General features: G+C 37.1%; 1 protein-coding gene across 2 annotated transcripts in view; it reads right to left on the bottom strand.

Annotated features, from left to right (window-relative positions):
- LOC144215249 (semaphorin-4B-like) overlaps nt 1–18,493 on the bottom strand; it is a 51,278-nt gene that overhangs the window by 15,994 nt on the left and 16,791 nt on the right. For both annotated transcript variants that reach the window (XM_077744101.1, XM_077744094.1), the window contains one exon: nt 2,119–2,475. In XM_077744101.1, coding sequence (XP_077600227.1) covers nt 2,119–2,227 — 109 coding nt within the window. In that variant the 5' untranslated portion in view covers nt 2,228–2,475. The remainder of the gene's footprint in view (nt 1–2,118; nt 2,476–18,493) is intronic.

Genomic DNA, 18,493 nt, shown 5'->3' with positions numbered 1-18,493 from the left:
GATTTGAGAATTGCAACCCTCTACACCAGTGGTGTCAAACATACGGCCTGCGGGCCGGATCCGGCCCGTCTGGTGGTTTGGTACGGCCCGGGGAAGAAAGCTGCATTGTATAAAAAAAGGATTTTTTTTTAAAAATGTGTAGTTCTTGTATTATCCGCTAGGGGCGCAGGGTTTTAGTACGTACAGACAACATGAATTGACATTTATTTCTGTTCTTATATTATTCTCTTGTTCATAATATATTGTTCATAATGTAAAAGGAAAATTATTTTAATGAATATTTTGATAATGTACTCATTCTTTGCACTAATTATTAGTATTAGTGACTAATACAAAGGAAAAAAGTGGGCTTATTGTTAGTTCTATGTAACTTTGCAATGAATTTACCGCATGATCTCAAATTAAGCTGGATTTAGCCCGCAGACCAAAGGGAGTTTGACACCCCTGATCTACATATTATACATTTAAACGCTCTTAACATTTAAGGGGCGCGTTCCAGTGTAGCTTGTATTCAAGCCCACAACTGAGGTGGTAGAAACGCAGATGCGAGTCTTTCATTGACTTGAACATCCGCCCGCCATCTGCTTAATGAGAAGCAGACAAGCGTTGAAAGCATAACACACAAATCTCCATTCATTATTAACGTCAGATTATCCTCCTTATTAACACTGAAGACAGAAAAAGGGGAGTTTAAGGGCTATAAAAAATGTTACCAGATGACAAGTAACCCGCTACATTATCCAGGCTGTCAAACTAACCGACTAAAGGCAACCAGAAGCTGTTTAAAGTTAAAGTCTCTTTGATACTGTAAACACAAATGGGGGGGAAAAAAAGTGCTCATTTTTTAAAGGCAGGATGGGAAATGTCTGCAAACTTTGTGTGGTTTATGTTTCTTATTATTTAAATACAATTGACAAGCGTTTTTTTATTCTAAACACATCAGGGGGCGATAAATCCCTCGCCATGTTACGATAGCGTGTAATAAAAGAGGGTAAGTCGGGTTTTATGCAAAAATTGAAACAGATAAGGATTACATACTGACTCACTGTGTGGCAGTAGTAGGTACATTTTTCACAGAGGATGAAGAATATTCCGTATTTTCACGACTATAAACCTTCTCTGTACTATTATCAGCTGAATTTCTTTTTTAAATCAATATCGCCATAGGCCTTTAAAAATCCCCTTTTGGTGTCTCTCTAATCCACAGGTGTCAAAGTGGCGGCCCGGGGGCCGAATCTGGCCCGCCTCATCATTTTGTGTGGCCCAGGAAAGTAACAACTTTCTGTTTTAGGATCAAATTCAAATGAAGAGTATAGATGTATATTAAATTTCCTGATTTTTCCCATTTTAAATCAATAATTGTCCTTTTTTAATCCATTTTTTCGGTGTTTTTAGTTCAAAAATCATTTTGGAAAATCTAAAAATATATTAAAAAAACTGAAATAAACATTGTTTTAAATCTATAAAAAACGGAATATTCAGGGCTTTTAATCCAGTTCTTTTAATCCATTTATAAAAATTTAAAAAATCTAAATACACCAACATGTGTCAAAGTGGTGGCCCGGGGGCCAAATCTGGCCTGCCGCATCATTTTGTGTGGCCCGGGAAAGTGAATCATGAGTGCCGACTTTCTGTTTTAGGATCAAATTAAAATGAAGAGTATAGATGTATATTAAATTTCCTGATTTTTCCCCTTTTAAATCAATAATTGTCTTTTTTTTAATCCATTTTTCGGTGTTTTTAGTTCAAAAATCATTTTGTAAAATCTAAAAATAAATATACAAAAATTTTCCGTTTTCCACTAAAAAAATATATTTTGTTTCCATTTGAAATAAGAAAAAACATGATTAAAAGACATTTTCCAACACTAAGAAAAAAAATCTCAAATAAACATTGTTTTAGATCTATAAAAACTGACTATTTATGACTTTTAATCCACTTCTTTTAATCAAATTTTTAAAAAAAACCTAGATATTATATCTAAAATGGTCCAGCCCACATGAAATGAAGTTGACATTAACGCAACCCGCGAACCAACCCGAGTTTGACACCCTTGCTCTAATCCCTTTTAAAAAACCACAGCGCCTAAAAACAGCAAAACAAAGATAACTGACTTACCGTAAGAGAAGGTGAGTCGAGGAGTGACGTCATGCTCCCCTCCGGCCGAACCCAACGTAGCCACAAGTAGAAGAGTGCAGACTGGCACGCAGCGTGGAGCCATGCTCATTTTCCACGTGTCTTTGCAGGATTTTTCCTTTCACGCATTGGCGGAATGCAACAAATGTTTCTTTTTTTTCTTTCTTCCTCCAAACCTTGGATATTTTCTTTCTTCCTGTAGGATTTAGGCGCCGTGAAAAGAAGCTTTATGTTGTTGGGGGCACACCCTGGGCTTGGCAGGTGATGCTGCTTCCCACCGCAACTTTGGCCGAGCATACGTCTCCATACGGACACAACCGGGAAGGCTCTCTTTGATTTCTGTGAGGAAAACAAAGCAAAGATTTTAATTTGTCTTTTATTTTCTCTTTTCTCTTTTTTTTCTCTTTCATCCACCAGCGAATCAACGATGCCACCCTCTTACGTCTCTTAGATGCAAAGAGAAACACAAAATGCAAAACATCAAAGACACGCCCCCAAAAAAACGTATCTTGCTCATAATTTACTACAGTAATCCCTCAATTATCGCGGTTAATGTAGACCAGACAGGGCCGCAATAAACAAAAAAATGATAAGTAGGGTCACCCCTATTTGAATTTTATTTTAATAATTAATTTATTACTTCGGTGCGGAATTCTAGTAGAAAGTGGAGGAAAGGGGTGTGGCTTCTGCTTGCGAGTTTCGGCATTTTTAAATTTTAATGAATTTACCCAAAAAATAATAATTATAAAAAAAAATCCCCAGAAAAAAAATGCAATGCAGTAAAAAAAACGCAATGTAGTAAAAAAAATGCAATGTAGTAAAAAGAAATGCAATGTAGTAAAAAAAACACAATGTAGTAAAAAAAACGCGATATTTGAGGGATTACTGTAACTTACTAAAGTCGGATAACTTTTTGCTAGCAAAAAATCCAAAACAGTATTATTATTAGTAACAGTATTTTATTGTACTGTTAGCCAAAATGCTAACTAGAGCAACACAAATTATCTTAATTTTAAGTACAAAACAATCCATAGACTGTTTATTTCTTCTCTTTTTGCTTTTAGTTTTAGCTAGTTTTCACATCAACTTTTCACTTCAATGCCAGGTAATGGTTAAAAAAAACAGTTAAATGGGGATAAATGATTTTAGCTGCTAGTATGGTCAAAGAGCTAGCTCGTACATCAACATAGCACGGCATATTATCATCATAGCTCCAGTTTGTCCAACTGCTAAAGCGGTGATGGAGTTACAAAGCAATTGGCACATGTTGATTAACCCACGGTGGTCGCGTGTGGAAGGAAATTCAATAGCGACATCCCAGTTACAAGTGCGCACCCTCCATTAGCGCTGCCTCGGGGAGGCTAATTAAATGCAACCGACAGGAGATTTGCTTTATGAGAGAGACGTGGCTATCGATCGTCAAAGGCTGGCCAGAGGAGGAGGAGGAAGAGGCTTTTACAATTGGAAAGAATATCATTCATATCTTTAACAATTAAAAACATCAAGCTGAGGAGCATTGAGAGTACTTTCAAAGAGCATGAATTTTAACTGCCATATTTTTGGGAGGAAGCAGCCAAAAAATGAACGCAAACGCGAAAAAATAAACAATTAAAAAACGGGGACTGGATTTTAAGTGGCATTTTTGGTCGGGCAACATTTTATTTGATCACAAACCAAGAACAAACATACGGTAAAGTTCATTCATTCATCTTCTGAACTGCTTATCCTCAGAGGGGGTGCTGGAGACTATCCCGGCCAACTATGGGCACTGAATCAGTGAACAGCCAATCACAGGCTACTAAGAGACGGACAACCAATCATAGCTAGGAGCAATTTTAGCTACTCAATCAGCTAGCCTGGCATGTATGTACCCAGAGAAAACCCACACAAGCCCAAAGAGAACATACAAACTCTTCACAGGGAGGACCAACCTGTAATCAAACCCTCGACCTTAGAACTGCGAGGCCAATGTGCAAACCACTTAATCACCTGGTCACCTAAGTTCAAATAACAACAGCAAAATTGAGTTATCTGTTATCATCACAATTTTTAAGATAACTACAGCCTACCAAAATAACCAAAAAAATATATATATATCTAAGTCGCACTGGAGTATTAGTTATACTTAGCCAAACCCTGAAAAGAAAAGGAGGAAGCACTTCTACAGGGGGATGAGAGCAAGAGTCGAGCAAAAAGAGCAAACAAGGGTGCCTCTGACAGTCATAACAATCTATATGCAACTCTGCACTTCGCTGCACTCTCCCGAATCACCCAAAAACTCAATCGTCTCTTTCACTGGCAACACAAACCCAACAGTGTGCTCGGTCGTGGATGGCACTCGGTCGTCTTAGATCCCACTTTACCGCCCCGCCGACAGCGACACTGAACCGCTTCCACGTCGGGTTTTGATCATTTAGGGTAGTCTTAAAATGTATGGGCTAAAATACATTGAATTTTCTTATACCTACCAATGGGGATGTCACCTGGAAAAAAATGCTATAGCCAAGTGTCTTTTTTTCCCACCCAATTTGAATAAGGTTATCGTAAAATTTGAATCATATAATGATTTTAAAAAAAACGAAAAACTAAAAAATCATGAATGCCTTTTGCAGTAGCAAAATTAGGTTGTGAACAATGTACACAAAGTATTGTACTTAAACATTTACAGTGACTAAGCAATGCCATAAATTGAGCTATTTACTATTTTAATGCAAGGTTTGTTTCAATAGCATCAATATGAAAATAGAAATGTTACAAAATAAGTGGTTGATCCTTTCTAATTCAATTAAACCTTCATAATATGAGAAAATCAAAAGGGAAAACATAACCACTCCAACTTAGTTCCTCTTAAAACCATTAACGACAACCTCAGTCAATCACAATCAATTCCATTGGACAATCCATGCATAGAAATATGAATTCTATAAATAAAAGTCATAGTAGCGCTTCCCCAAGTAGCACACATTTGATTCATTAGCACATTTGGCCATGATAACGAAAACATTTGGCAGCTGTCAACCGAAAACACTCAAAACAACGACCGTATTTGAACCTCCCACTCCAACATTTTTCATGGAAAATAATGTCACCATCAAATATTTTCACATTATCTTTCCTACATGCTAACAATAGCGAAATAAACATTAGATTAGCCAAAAATGCTAACTCCCAATGCTAACAGCTGCCGTCGAAAAACGATCAGCGTGGCGAGGACGGATCAATGACAGTCCGACTTATGTCGAGTGTTAAAAAAAGCGGTGTTAAAAACAGGCGGCGTTATTATTAGGGTCGTCTAGGCCAGCTGGAAAAAGCCTGGTGGATGATTTGCAAATTTTTGGACAGTCTCGCCAGTCGTTGGCCCGCAGATGTGGCCTTCATTGGCCCCGCCCACCAAATGTCCCATGTGGAAAATGAGCAGATGTGAAATAGTGGAGGGCATCATCTGGCAGTCGGGGAAGAAATTTAACACGCCTCCTGCCATTGATGTTGAGAGAGGAATGATAATTTGATGTAAAAATGAGAAAATGCCAATTCAGGTGAGAGCGGTTTGGTTTCTAGGTCAGCAATTGTTGATTTTGGTGCATTTCCAGGTCATTTAGTGTAGATTTTCACCGTTCTGGTACCCGGGATCGGTTTCAGGGACCGCTACGAGTATTTATGTAGTATCAGTTGATCAATTGGAGAAAGTTTGAACCTATACAGTAATCCCTCGAATATCGCGGATTCAACTTTCACGGTTTCACTACATGTTTTTTTTTTATATATTTTTTTTTGGGTTAATTAAAAAAAATTGTAAGTACATGAAAATGTGAAAGTCTCATGACCGGACGTTTGGTCACCGGTCTTTTGGTCTCCGGTCAAATGTACTTAGATATTAAACAGTACTTAGATATTAAACTCTCTCTCTCTTAGATATTAAAGTCTCTCTCTCATGAATATAATTTTGAGAGCTGGTTTCAACAGTAAACTCATTTGACCGGTGACTAAAATGGACCAAAAGACTGGAGACCAAATGTCCGAGCACCGAAAATCTATGATGAAACTCGAGCAAAAGCCACTCCCCCGTCCTCTGCTTGCTACTAGAACTCAGCACTGAAGTAAAAAAAAAATATATATATATACATGTTATTATTATTTTTTATATGTATAAATGGGGGGACCAAACTGCATTTTTTTTGTTTATTGTGACCATGTCTGGTCTACATTAACCGCGATAACCGAGGGATTACTGTATTTGCATTTTACCCATAATACTTCAACATTCTATATTTTGCATCATTCTCTAACATCACAGAAACCAATACCTGTCTAAAAATACCAATATTAGCTCTCACAGATCATCTATATATTTATTTGGAATATTTTTTCTTGAAAAACGTAAACTTTTCCAGGTTAAAAACGGACAAAATTCCAGTAAAACGTTGTTTTTTTTTGTTTACATTGAAACAGATTCCAATTCTTTTAAAAATCCGCATTGTCAATAAAGGAAGGCATCTTCCTTCCTTCCATTTTCCACGACCTGTTTTAAGTCCAATCCCCAGACCGGGCCGGCTAAGATTAATTAACGGCTTGTTTTCCCCCCGAACGAAGCGTGCGTCGCTAATTATAACCATATGCTATTCCAAAGACTTTTAATTGGCTCATTAAAATCTTATTTAACTCCACAACAGAGACGGCGGACATTTTGAACCGAAGGTTCAGGGGAGTTAACTTCATCAAGCTGGCTTCTCCGCGGGGAAACGTGACACGCCAACGGCCTCACAGTCGGTCGGCCAAGACCGCAGAAGGTGCAACACCCTGAATTTCCATCGGAATTGTCGGGTCAAACGTGACCATTTTATCAACTCGGTGTCCGAAAAGCACACAGCAACATAAAAGTTACCATATTTTCACGACTATAAGGCGCACCCTCAATGAAGGACATTTTTCCCATATATAAGGCGCACTGCACTATAAGGCGCACCCTCAATGAATGGCACATTTTATTTTTTCCATATATAAGGCGCACTGGATTATAAGGCGCCCTGTCTATTTTGGAGAAAAATCTAAGACTTTTAAGTGCGCCTTATAGTCGTGAAAATGCAGTACGTTTTTTTCTTTTTTAGGATTTTTTGTTTTTATTTTGCGTTGAGGCCACTATTGGTTGAAGTACTATTGTTTATTCAATATATTTTTTTGCATTTATCAGTGTCAGTACAGATTTTGTTGTTTTCCAGCCTTATTCTATTTCAAACTTGACTGTAGAAGCTAAATACTGTATTTTCCATATATAAGGCGCACCACATTATAAGGCGCATCGCATTATAAGGCGCACCCTCAATGAATGGCACTTTTTTTCCATATATAAGGCGCCCTGTCTATTTTGGAGAGAATTTAAGACTTTTAAGTGCGCCTTATAGTCGTGAAAATACGGTAGTTTATGAATCGGCTGATATAAAGTCAATATTTCAGCCTAATATATGTCCATCTTCATAAGAAAGCTTATCACCCAAAGAGCTCACAAATGATTCTAACATATTGACTATATATCAGTCGATGGTCTATCGTGGAAAAAAAATGATGAGTATATATCGGTTGACCTTTATTTTGTTCATCATGACTTGCAGCCCGTTCAATGCATCGTCATTGATGAATTAATATAATTTGAGATTTTTTTGTGTTGTTGTTAGGAAGCGACACGTGTGAGTGTCCCACAGAGACGAACGTAGAGAGGGCGGTGATGAGATGCACAGATGAGCTTCTCCTAAGAGTCTTTTTTTCCATTTGCCATTTCCAAAAGCCAAATGGAGAAAAAACACGCTGGCAATCTAGAAGTCTTTTCGCTTTATGGTTGCCTCTGGAAAATATTTCTAAGATTGCAAGTAATGGCACTTTTTGAATAATAATCCTTTCCATTTTGACATTTAAACCCCAACACAAATGGATTGGATGGCTAAGTTAAATACAATATTGCAATCTTTATTAATTATGATTATACTTCAAGGTTTTTTAAAAACTATTTTTAAAGTCTAAAATTCAAAAAAAAAAAGAATAAAAACTTGTATATTTCAACATTAATAAATTCTGTGCATTTTTGTATTAAAAATAATATTTTCTATTTTGCCTTATTTTATAAAAGATATCTAAATAAACTTTAAAAAATAAACAATGACAACGAGTATTTCCAATTAAAAGTCAATCTAAAAATGATCTCAAATTTATCATAAAAGCTGTCAATTCATGAACCGATGACCGTATTTTCCGCACTATAATCCGCAATTAAAAGACTTCAATTCTCTCAAAATCAGGCACAACTGCCCCCAGCATTACTACTAGTACAGATCCATCTAATATTTATGTAGCTATAACACAATCCCCTACTAAAATCCACCAATTTATAAAGTGGTACACATTATATAACAAATTTGACGATAGGGATTGATTTCAAGTGCGCCTTATAGTGCAGAAAATACGGAAATTGTAATGGTGACGACGACATGACCCTCAAACACAAAATGAGTATGACATTTTGATCTGAAGTCCAATTTAAAGCAATGAATGTATTTTGCGATCCTCATTTGCAAAGAATCACCTACTTAGCTCTCCATTTTGCTCTCCAGTTGAAAAAGGTAAACAAGTGGAGAGACGTTTGAAGCGGGAGTGTTTAAACAAGCCTGACCTACTTCTAGTCATACCTGGCAGACACGTGACCCCTCGCAAAAACAAAGACCCCTGATATTTCAAAACACCATACTGCGGAATAAAAACTAAAAAGTATCTTTTTCTTTCTGGCCAAAGATCCTCCAAATCAACCATCAAAATTGGAAACTTTTCATGAAAACACAAAATGATCCTTCATTCCCAGCCACAAAGTTTGAGTTGTAGTAGTTAGTAAAACAACGAAATTGCTACAAAAAACATCAACAAACGTCGAATCCATTTAAACTGGGATGGACTCATTAATTTAAGATAAAAAATAAGATGACTTTTGTGAGGAATTGAAAAGTCCTTTTAGTATTATTTGCAGTCACGCTAAAGTTGTGGTCCAGTCAATCAGTAACAAGTCTTTGAATGTTGGTTTCTACTTGAAATGGATTAGACGGGTGTCCGTGAAGGCGCTAAACAAAGCAAGCAGCGTCACTCACTCACTTCTTGATGTCCCCAACCAGAAGCTGCACGCACGCATTCCAACGGCTTACGGGCCCAGACACGAGCTCATCCTATAGGCCGCTGGGTGAGGCGCCTATAGGCTGATGCATTTATCACTGCGCCAGGCTGAGGTTGTCAATTTTGCAATACTTGGACGTTTGGTCGCCAGTCTTTTGGTCCCTTTTGGTCGCCGGTCAAATGGTGACAGAGAGTTTACTGTTGAAGCCAGCTCTCAAAATTATATTCATGAGAGAGAGTTTAATATCTACGAGAGAGAGTTTAATATCTAAGTACTGTTTAATATCTAAGTACTGTTTAAAATCTAAGTATTGTTTAATATCTAAGTACTGTTTAATATCTAAGTACTGTTTAATATCTAAGTACTATTTAATATCTAAGTACTGTTTAATATCTAAGTACTGTTTCTTATCTAAGTACTGTTTCATATCTAAGTACTGTTTAAAATCTAAGTACTGTTTAATATCTAAGTACTGTTTAATATCCAAGTACTGTTTAATATCCAAGTACTGTTTAATATCTAAGTACTGTTTAATATCTAAGTACTATTTAATATCTAAGTACTGTTTCATATCTAAGTACTGTTTCATATCTAAGTACAGTTTAATATCTAAGTACTGTTTAATATATAAGTACTATTTAATATCTAAATACATTTGACCCACGACCAAAAGACTGGCAACCAAAAGTGACCAAAAGACCGGCGACCAAACGTCCGGTCACCCAATTTCGCCATCAAATGAAGCCAACCGCTACGACTTGGGCCACTTAAAGTGTAAAAAAAAAAAGCAGTAAGTATCGTGAATTATTATTTTCAGGGCCCCACAAAATGACAAATCAAAATTACAAATGAAGACTAAGACAAAAATCCTTCAAAAACAACAAACATCAAACCAAGTTGCAATGACTACGACTCCATTAGCTACTACGCTTTCCCCACTTTCTCCGATTCCAACATCCTCACAATACCAAAATCAAAAGTGAAGTCCTTCCACAATGCCACAACAATGCGAGAAGAGCCACCTTTTAATATGGGGTCCTCAAAGCAAGCCCCCCACCTCCCACATTGACTGACCTCACTTAGTAAGGATCAATAGCGGCAACCCGCATTCCACCGTCTTCGGCAGTGGCGTTCGGCATCCCCGGTTTTCGCGGCTCTCGTGTGAATTTTTTGAGCTGGCGGATTCCAATCATTGATATCCCGAATCCAAGACGACCAGACGTGACCCGTGAGGCCACCGTATCGGGGAAAACCATGCGGGGCAGATGACTTTCTGTCACTCAAGACAAACCCTCAATTGGTAAGAACATTGCAGTCAGGCTAATGTTGTCAGTCAAGGGCAACAAAAATAATCATTGCTCATTTTGAAGGCTGAAATAATTGAAGTACTTTGTTTTTTGGGGGATTTTAGAAATACTTTTTAAATTCTGTGTTTTGGAGAAGTGACATGGCAAGGTTTTATCACAGTGCATAATAAACCTGGTGGGCTGCCAGCCTAAAACTGCGATAGATGATGAAGTATTATAAAAAGTATTCACATTTTAACGCTCCTGATACCAGAATCCCTACCATTATATTGAAAAATATTTTTGGTTGTTAAAACTGTTTTTTTTTAAGAGTCCACATTTAAATATCATTAAAATATCTTATCAAGAGATATATTAGTGATAATTTTCCATATTAATTCTTTATTTTTTTTATTAATACAGTCCTGTCAACCTCACATTTCTGTTACTTTGTGAGATTCCCTAACCTCTATGCAAGCAGTAGCCTTTGTTTGAAAATGATTTTGACTGGAGGGTGTGACAGAGATCGATTGGTCGCCCCACTAAATCCACTTCTGATTAGTGACAGCACTAGAATTCCAATCCAATTTTCCCAGGATCGAACGACCCTGCCAGATATCCCTGTCAAAGTAGAATGGACATCTATCAACGTCAATGGCAACCAAACACTTAACCTTTTGAGTCAAAGTGGCGGCCCGGGGGCCAAATCTGGCCCGCCGCATCATTTTTTTGCGGCCTGAGAAAGTAAATCATGAGTGCCGAATTCCTGTTTTAGGATCAAATTAAAATGGAGAGTATAAATGTATATTAAATTTCCTGATTTTCCACTTTTAAATCAATAATTGTAATTTTTTAATCCATTTTTTCTGTGTTTTTCGTTCAAAAATCCTTTTGTAAAATCTAAAAATATATTTAAAAAAAGCTAAAATATATATTTTTTAGATTTTTAAAAAAACTGAATATTCAGGGCTTTTAATCCAGTTCATTTAATCCATTTATAAAAAATAAAATAAATCTAAATATTCTATCTAAAATGGTCCGTCCCACATGAAATCAAGTTGACGTTAAAGCGGCCCTCGAACCAACCCGAATCTGACACCCTTGCCATAGCAAATGCAGGACAAAAAGCTGAAACCCAATGACGTTCCTCAGGGGTCAATCCTCGGACCCCTATTGTTTCGTCAATCTCATCCCAAAAAGATTAAACTTCCATTGCCGTTAATGAGAAGTCCTGATCGAGTCAACATTAGAAATAATAATTTCATTACCTGGTCTCACAATTACAGGCAACATCTAAAAATGTCCTATTGATGAAAAAATTTCCAGTTTGGGCAACGTGTCCTCGCTCTACTGACTACCCGCCATTCTAATTCGCAACGTTCTTACAGCCCGTTTCCCCTTTAAGTCACATTGGCCACGGTCGGAGCAGAACAGAGCAAAATTATAAGGCCTGCATTGATCCTCAGGCAAGATGATTTAATGGCTGACTGGCTAGCTGTTCTATTTAACCAGACAAGCATAATAAGTAGATTAGCGGCCTATCAGATGACGGCATTTGAGCTACAGGTAAAAAGCTGAAAAACCAGCTTCACGCCATCACATGATAGTTGTCCAAATGCATAACAAATGAGGCTCATTCCAAAAAATAAAGCTACAAAAAAGGCAATGTTAAAAGTTGGCGGACATTTTCCAAGCCGCTAAAGCTAAGATTAGCGTGTGAACTTCAAAAACATCTCTGAGAGTTGCTATCTCTCTTTTGTTTTTGTGGTGAGAAGCCCACCCACTCGTGCGGGTTTGGGATGTAATAGCCTCACGTGCGAGTTGCACACACCACGCTACAACCCCCACAAATGGCGGCGCGTAGGCTGAGGCTGATGTCACGGAGAGATGGCGCTGAAATGACGCGATTCAGGGAAGATGAGATGTCATAGGATGCCTGGCATTTAAGCAAGGTACGCTCGGAAAGATTCTCCCCATAAATGGAAAGTGCTACGTGTTGAAACTGTTGTTTTTTGTTGTTTTACAGGGTTAAATCGCCTATCATCTTGTTATTGGTGTTGTGTACAGTATCATTTTGATCTTATTTTGATCTTAATCGTGGTCGGATAGTCATGAAATTTGGTAGGTGTTTTCTAGGGGTGTATACAAGTTGATCCTTGGAGGAAAAATTTGTATATTTTATTTTGAATTACATTGCTTAATTGTTTTTACAGCTGTTAGCCTATATAGCCCACTAGCACTTTTTTAATCTAAATTTTGGTGATTAAAACATGCAGAAACTGAATGTTGTAAGATAAACAGGTAATTCAACTTTTTTCAAGTCAGACAATTTTTAAAATATTTAAAAATATTTCAATTTTTATGCATTTTTAGTTTGAGTGAGTTACCAAATGAGTTGTTCAGACGTATCGTGTTAAAAAGCACTATATCAATAACTTCTTGACTACATAATAGCATTTAAACATGTCTTTTTACATCAACTGTATGTGAATGTAAGATAAGATTCGCCATGTTTTTTTTTAGAGATTTAGAACGCAATTTATTGAATAAGAGATTCCAGGCAACTCAATGAAAAAATATGGATAAAAATGCTTTAGCTATCTTAAGGTCGCCCTATTAAAATAAAACTTTAACAGATGGATTTGAAGTACTAATGCTTTTATTTGCATGACAACCAGTGAAAAGAGCGCTAGTGATTAAGCAATTTTCTCTCATGTTTTGTCAGAAACTGACAGATGTTCACAAAAAAGTACATTTTCCGAATGATTACATTTGGGTGTCAACCAATAAGGTTCCACTTTACTCTTACATAGACCAAAAAAAACATAATTTTATTTATAATATGGCTATAAAAGTTGAAGTGGTTGTAAAAATAAATTAAAAAAACTACAAAAATCAAACGTCACAATACAAAACCTCCTCATAAAAAATGAAATATACAAAAGCTAAGTGGTTCATTCCCATATGAAACTTTACCAGCCACTTCACACTCAGCAAAATGACGTAAATCATCAAAAAAATCTGTCTTTTTCTCCCTCGTGAGTCTTTAAGCGCCCGTCAAAAAGTGTGTTTTTTTGGTGAAGACGAGGTAGAGCGCGAGAAAGCCCCGCAGCCCCCCCACACAAAACGCCAGGCGTCTTAAAATATCACATCTTGGAGCCGACAAGATGAATTATTCAGACGTCGCTATCTAACTGTGCCTCGCCTTCGGAAAAAAAAAAAAATGTCAGCCCTGCCGGCCCTTCTCTCGTCCGTTTTCTGCCACTTGAGGCTTTTAAGGCCTCCGCTGTGCAGCGTTGCCCCTTCGTGTCTATTTGCGGCGTTCGCAATGGAGTCTTATGACAGTGAGAAGAGAGATCGTGTTGCCATGTTGAGAACGGGAATATGCTGGATATTATTATGACGCGCTAACATGCTAGTCGAGTGGCGTTGAGGGAACTTGGTGTCCAATTTATTTGACTAGGAAGGGCAAAGTTAGCTTAGATGAGTTAGCGTAGATAATATTTCAGTATATTATTGTTAAAATGTTATGTTATGTCAATTCTTGGCCAGAGTATATGGATAACCTATTTAGGATACAAAACAATGCAATAATGTCATGATTGATATATTGTCACACCGCTACAATGCGATATTAGCATTATGCTAGCAGACGAAAAGCTAGGTTAGCGTAACTTCCTCGTGCGGCCATTTTTTTAACTTATTCCGATTCTACTAGCAGTTTTTAGGGATGCCAATCAACAAAAATTTAATTCAGAAAGTTTATTTGAAGTTTTTTTCTTAGTTAGAGAAAATATTTTTAGTTATTATGTTCCATATTAAAGTGGAAAACTAAATATTTTAATATATTTTTAGATTTTACAAAATGATTTTTGAACTAAAAACAAAGAAAAAATGGATTAAAATTTTTTATTATCGTTTTAATCAGGGGAAAATCCGGAAATATAATATACATCTATAATCTTCATTATAATTTGATCCTAAAACAGAAAGTCGACTCATGATTTACTTTCCCAGACCGCAAAAAAATGATGCGGCGGGCCAGATTTGGCCCCTGGGCCGCCACTTTGACACCACTACTTTAACCCATCATACACCAGTACCAAAACAACTCTTCTCCAGAGCATATCAAATAATTTTCCTTTTACACTGACTAAAAAAATCCTATAATACATGTTTTCGACTTACTCGAAAATAAGCCTGAAATCACTTGGGGAGAACTTGAATGTTTATTTACACAGCAAAACAACCTCAGGCCTGTTCTTTAGAGGAACCTCTCTTGACTTTGGCATCTCTTAATACTTAAAAAAATAAAGTCTTTAATGTTTGCAAAGGTTGAAGTTTAGCAGTTATTTATAGTCCAAACTAAACAGGAAGAAGTGCACTACTACTGAATCCCCGTTCATGGAGTGTTTGAAGGATGTGAATCATATGCTATGGACTCAGCAGTCAGTCACAAGATCTCTAATTGGACACGTAATAGGGATTTAGTTCCATGTGCTTGCTAACACCATTACAGCACCTAATGGGGCGCTTACTTGGAGTCAAAGATGAATTTTCAATGCAATACTTAATCCTTATCAAGTGCAGAGCTGAGAAAATAACAATTCTGCTCAGGAAAAACTTTGCTAGATTATATTGAAAGTTTTAAAAGTCATCTACCGTATTTTCACGACTATAAGGCGCACTTAAAAGTCTTAGATTTTCTCCAAAATAGACATACAGTGCGCCTTATAATCCAGTGCGCCTTATATATGGAAAAAACAGAAAAACGAAAAACCACCACTGTCAGATATTAAAAAAAAACACAAACACTTGAACTGAAACAATACTTTTAAATATGCAGATCAGCCATCTTAGTTTACAAAATCTTCCATCATATAGCTCCTCCCCCACTGCAAGATTTTATACAAACTAAAATTCCAAAACATCAACAATGGCTGGCTCTAGAGGTGACTGTAAAGTAGTGAGTGCTTCATACCTGGAAGTCAATAGCAATTACCGTATTTTCACCACTATAAGGCGCACTTAAAAGTCTTAAATTTGCTCCAAAATAGACAGTGCGCCTTATAATACAGTGCGCCTTATATATGGAAAAAATGTCATTCATTGAGGGTGCGCCTTATTATTCGATGCGCCTTATCGTACGGTAAATGGAAAGCAGCGTGTCCGTTTTTTGAGGATTGTAAAAAAAAATCTAAATGCATTTTAGCGTGCAGCACACGTCTATTTCGGGTATGAAATGCCCCATGGAGGGAGACCTTGCAGCTCACATTTTTGGATAGCAATGCAAGGCGTGTGCTAGAGCTGCTTGGAATGGGGATGCTAACAGGTGCAATCCTTCTCTTCGCGTGCTTTATGGAATTTGCATGCGATGTTATGAGATCGTGAGCATCATTTTTGGATGATAATGATGATTAGGAAATAGGGAGCTTAGTAAAATTTCTTGTTTTTAGTCTCCACTGAAAGAAAATATGTTTGGTACTGTTGGAAATATTGTATTTTAGAAAATAAAATACATTTGCTTTTCCGCTGACCGTGAAAAATAATGTAGCGGCCCGAAACTGACCCCCAGTCGTCGTGTTCGACACCAGTGTTACTAAAAGGCCAAGACAGGGGATTTGAAATCCAATTGGTCCCATTACTAATAGATTTAAAAGTTACAAAAGTTCACATGACTGACTTTAAAAAAGGCCTTGGGCAGATTAGATTCACATGGCAACACAAACCCTGAAATCTGATTGGACATAACAGCTGAAATCTACATTGGCATGAAATGTGGGATTTTGGAAAACAACTTTGAAACAAATTTAAATCTAAAGCTATTTTTAGGTCAAGGTCATCCCACAGAACACGATTTCACCGTATCAAATATTCTCCATTTTCCAAAACCCGTCTTGTTTTTCCGCAAAGTATCGAATGACTGCGACTGACCGCACTTGTACTTGGAATGTTTGGAAAGGGTCAGCGGCACCATTAGCAAAGCAAAAGGGCGCATAGTGGAATGCCCCGCCATATCAAATCACGACAGTGGGGGGAGGGTCCATCTACTAAACGAGGTCTCGCCCGGAGGGTCCGTCCATCCGTCCATTCATGGGACCTGCCCTCCCACAGCGAAGAGTTCAAGCGCTTACGACGGCGGCCATTGTGCGTGGCGCCTTCTACAACGAGCACTCGGGAGGTCAAGTGTCAGCCGAGGCGCTGGCAAATAGGAATTTATGATTAAAAGGGCGAGAAGTGGGACAGGTGTGAGAAAAAAGGAGTTATGTAAACAAGTCCTTGAATGTCTGAGTTGACCTTTTGTCATGGCGCCAATACACACTTAAATGGACTGGCCTCAAAATGGTACAAATATGTTAGAAAAGTCATGAAAATGTATGGATGAAAGAAGCAATGTAGTGGAAATACATAAAGTTCCGGAGGGGGACTGTTATGACTGTATAAAATAAAATTATGATTATATTAAAATTGTATATACAAGGGTGGTTTACACACTAGTTCCATTTATATATTGACAGTATTCCCTCGATTATTGCGACTTTACTTATCGCTATTTTTTTCTGCTATTAATTTTTCTGCTATTAATTTTTCTACTATTAATTTTTGTGCTATTAATTTTTGTGCTATTAATTTTTCTGCTATTAATTTTGCTGCTATTAATTTTTCTGCTATTAATTTTTCTGCTATTAATTTTTCTGCTATTAATTTTTCTGCTATTAATTTTTCTGCTATTAATTTTTCTGCTAATAATTTTGCTGCTATTATTTTTCTAACATTATTTTTTTCTGCTATTAATTTTTCTGCTATTAATTTTTCTGCTAATAATTTTTCTGCTAATAATTTTTCTGCTAATAATTTTGCTGCTATTATTTTTCTGCCATTATTTTTTCTGCTATTAATTTTTCTGCTATTAATTTTTCTGCTATTAATTTTTCTGCTATTAATGTTTCTGCTATTAATGTTTCTGCTATTATTTTTTCTGCAATTATTTTTTTCTGCTATTAATTTTTCTGCTATTATTATTATTATTATTATTTTTAAAGTTCATAAAAAAATGAAAATTGATGCTGAAAGCAGAAGCCACTCCCCCATTTTCCGCCTGCTACAAGGACTCATTACTGAGTGAAAAATTGTGTAGTTATACGCATTTTTTTGATTATCCACATTAACCGCAATATTCGAGGGATTACTGTATTTATAAATATGGCTGCCAATGAACTCAGGTTCTCCGCCACCTACTGCCAATATTTGGCTCCAGCACCCCCCGCAACCCTTGTGAGGATAAGCGATACAAAAAAAATGAATAAATGAAAATATGTCTACATATCATTAAATATTCTAGCAGTCTAGAGTGTCCAATAGGATAAGCTCAAGCACCCTGTTTACATCATTTGCTTGTGAACAAATCTAATCAGAGTTGAATGAACGGATAATATAAACAAAACTAATCCCAAAAAAATGGAAAATAAACAGAATAGCGCTCTGGTTATGGCCACAAATGACAATCAAATAAACAACACTACCAATCTAGCTAGGATGGCATATCTACGGCGAGTGGCAAATTTCTTGAAAATGCGTATTTTCCGACTTCCCACGGAGGCGGTCGCATTGGAAAAGAACAATCTCGGAGATATTTCAGCAACTTGGCTGGCTTCCATATTGGTGGCCGTTTCCCACATGGAAAGCCAGTGGCGGGCGGAGTGGGAAGAAATGAAGAAACACAGGAGACCGCTGTGCTCCCAGAATGCATGTTTGCAGAGTTCCCATCACACAGTACACATTTTTAGGACTCCCCGTAGACCCGCTTTTAACCTTTAAGTTACAAGTGCAGGCGTCAAGGCCTCCCAAATGTTAACCCATTCCTCAACATTGACTTTCCATTAGCACATACTTGAACCATCAAAACAGAGGTTAAAAAAAAAAT

Source organism: Stigmatopora nigra, chromosome 2, assembly GCF_051989575.1.
Source record: "Stigmatopora nigra isolate UIUO_SnigA chromosome 2, RoL_Snig_1.1, whole genome shotgun sequence".
In the NCBI taxonomy this organism is placed as follows: Eukaryota; Metazoa; Chordata; class Actinopteri; order Syngnathiformes; family Syngnathidae; genus Stigmatopora; species Stigmatopora nigra.
The sequence above is the reverse complement of the archived record's forward strand: the minus strand, read 5'-3'. Positions and strand labels throughout refer to the sequence as shown.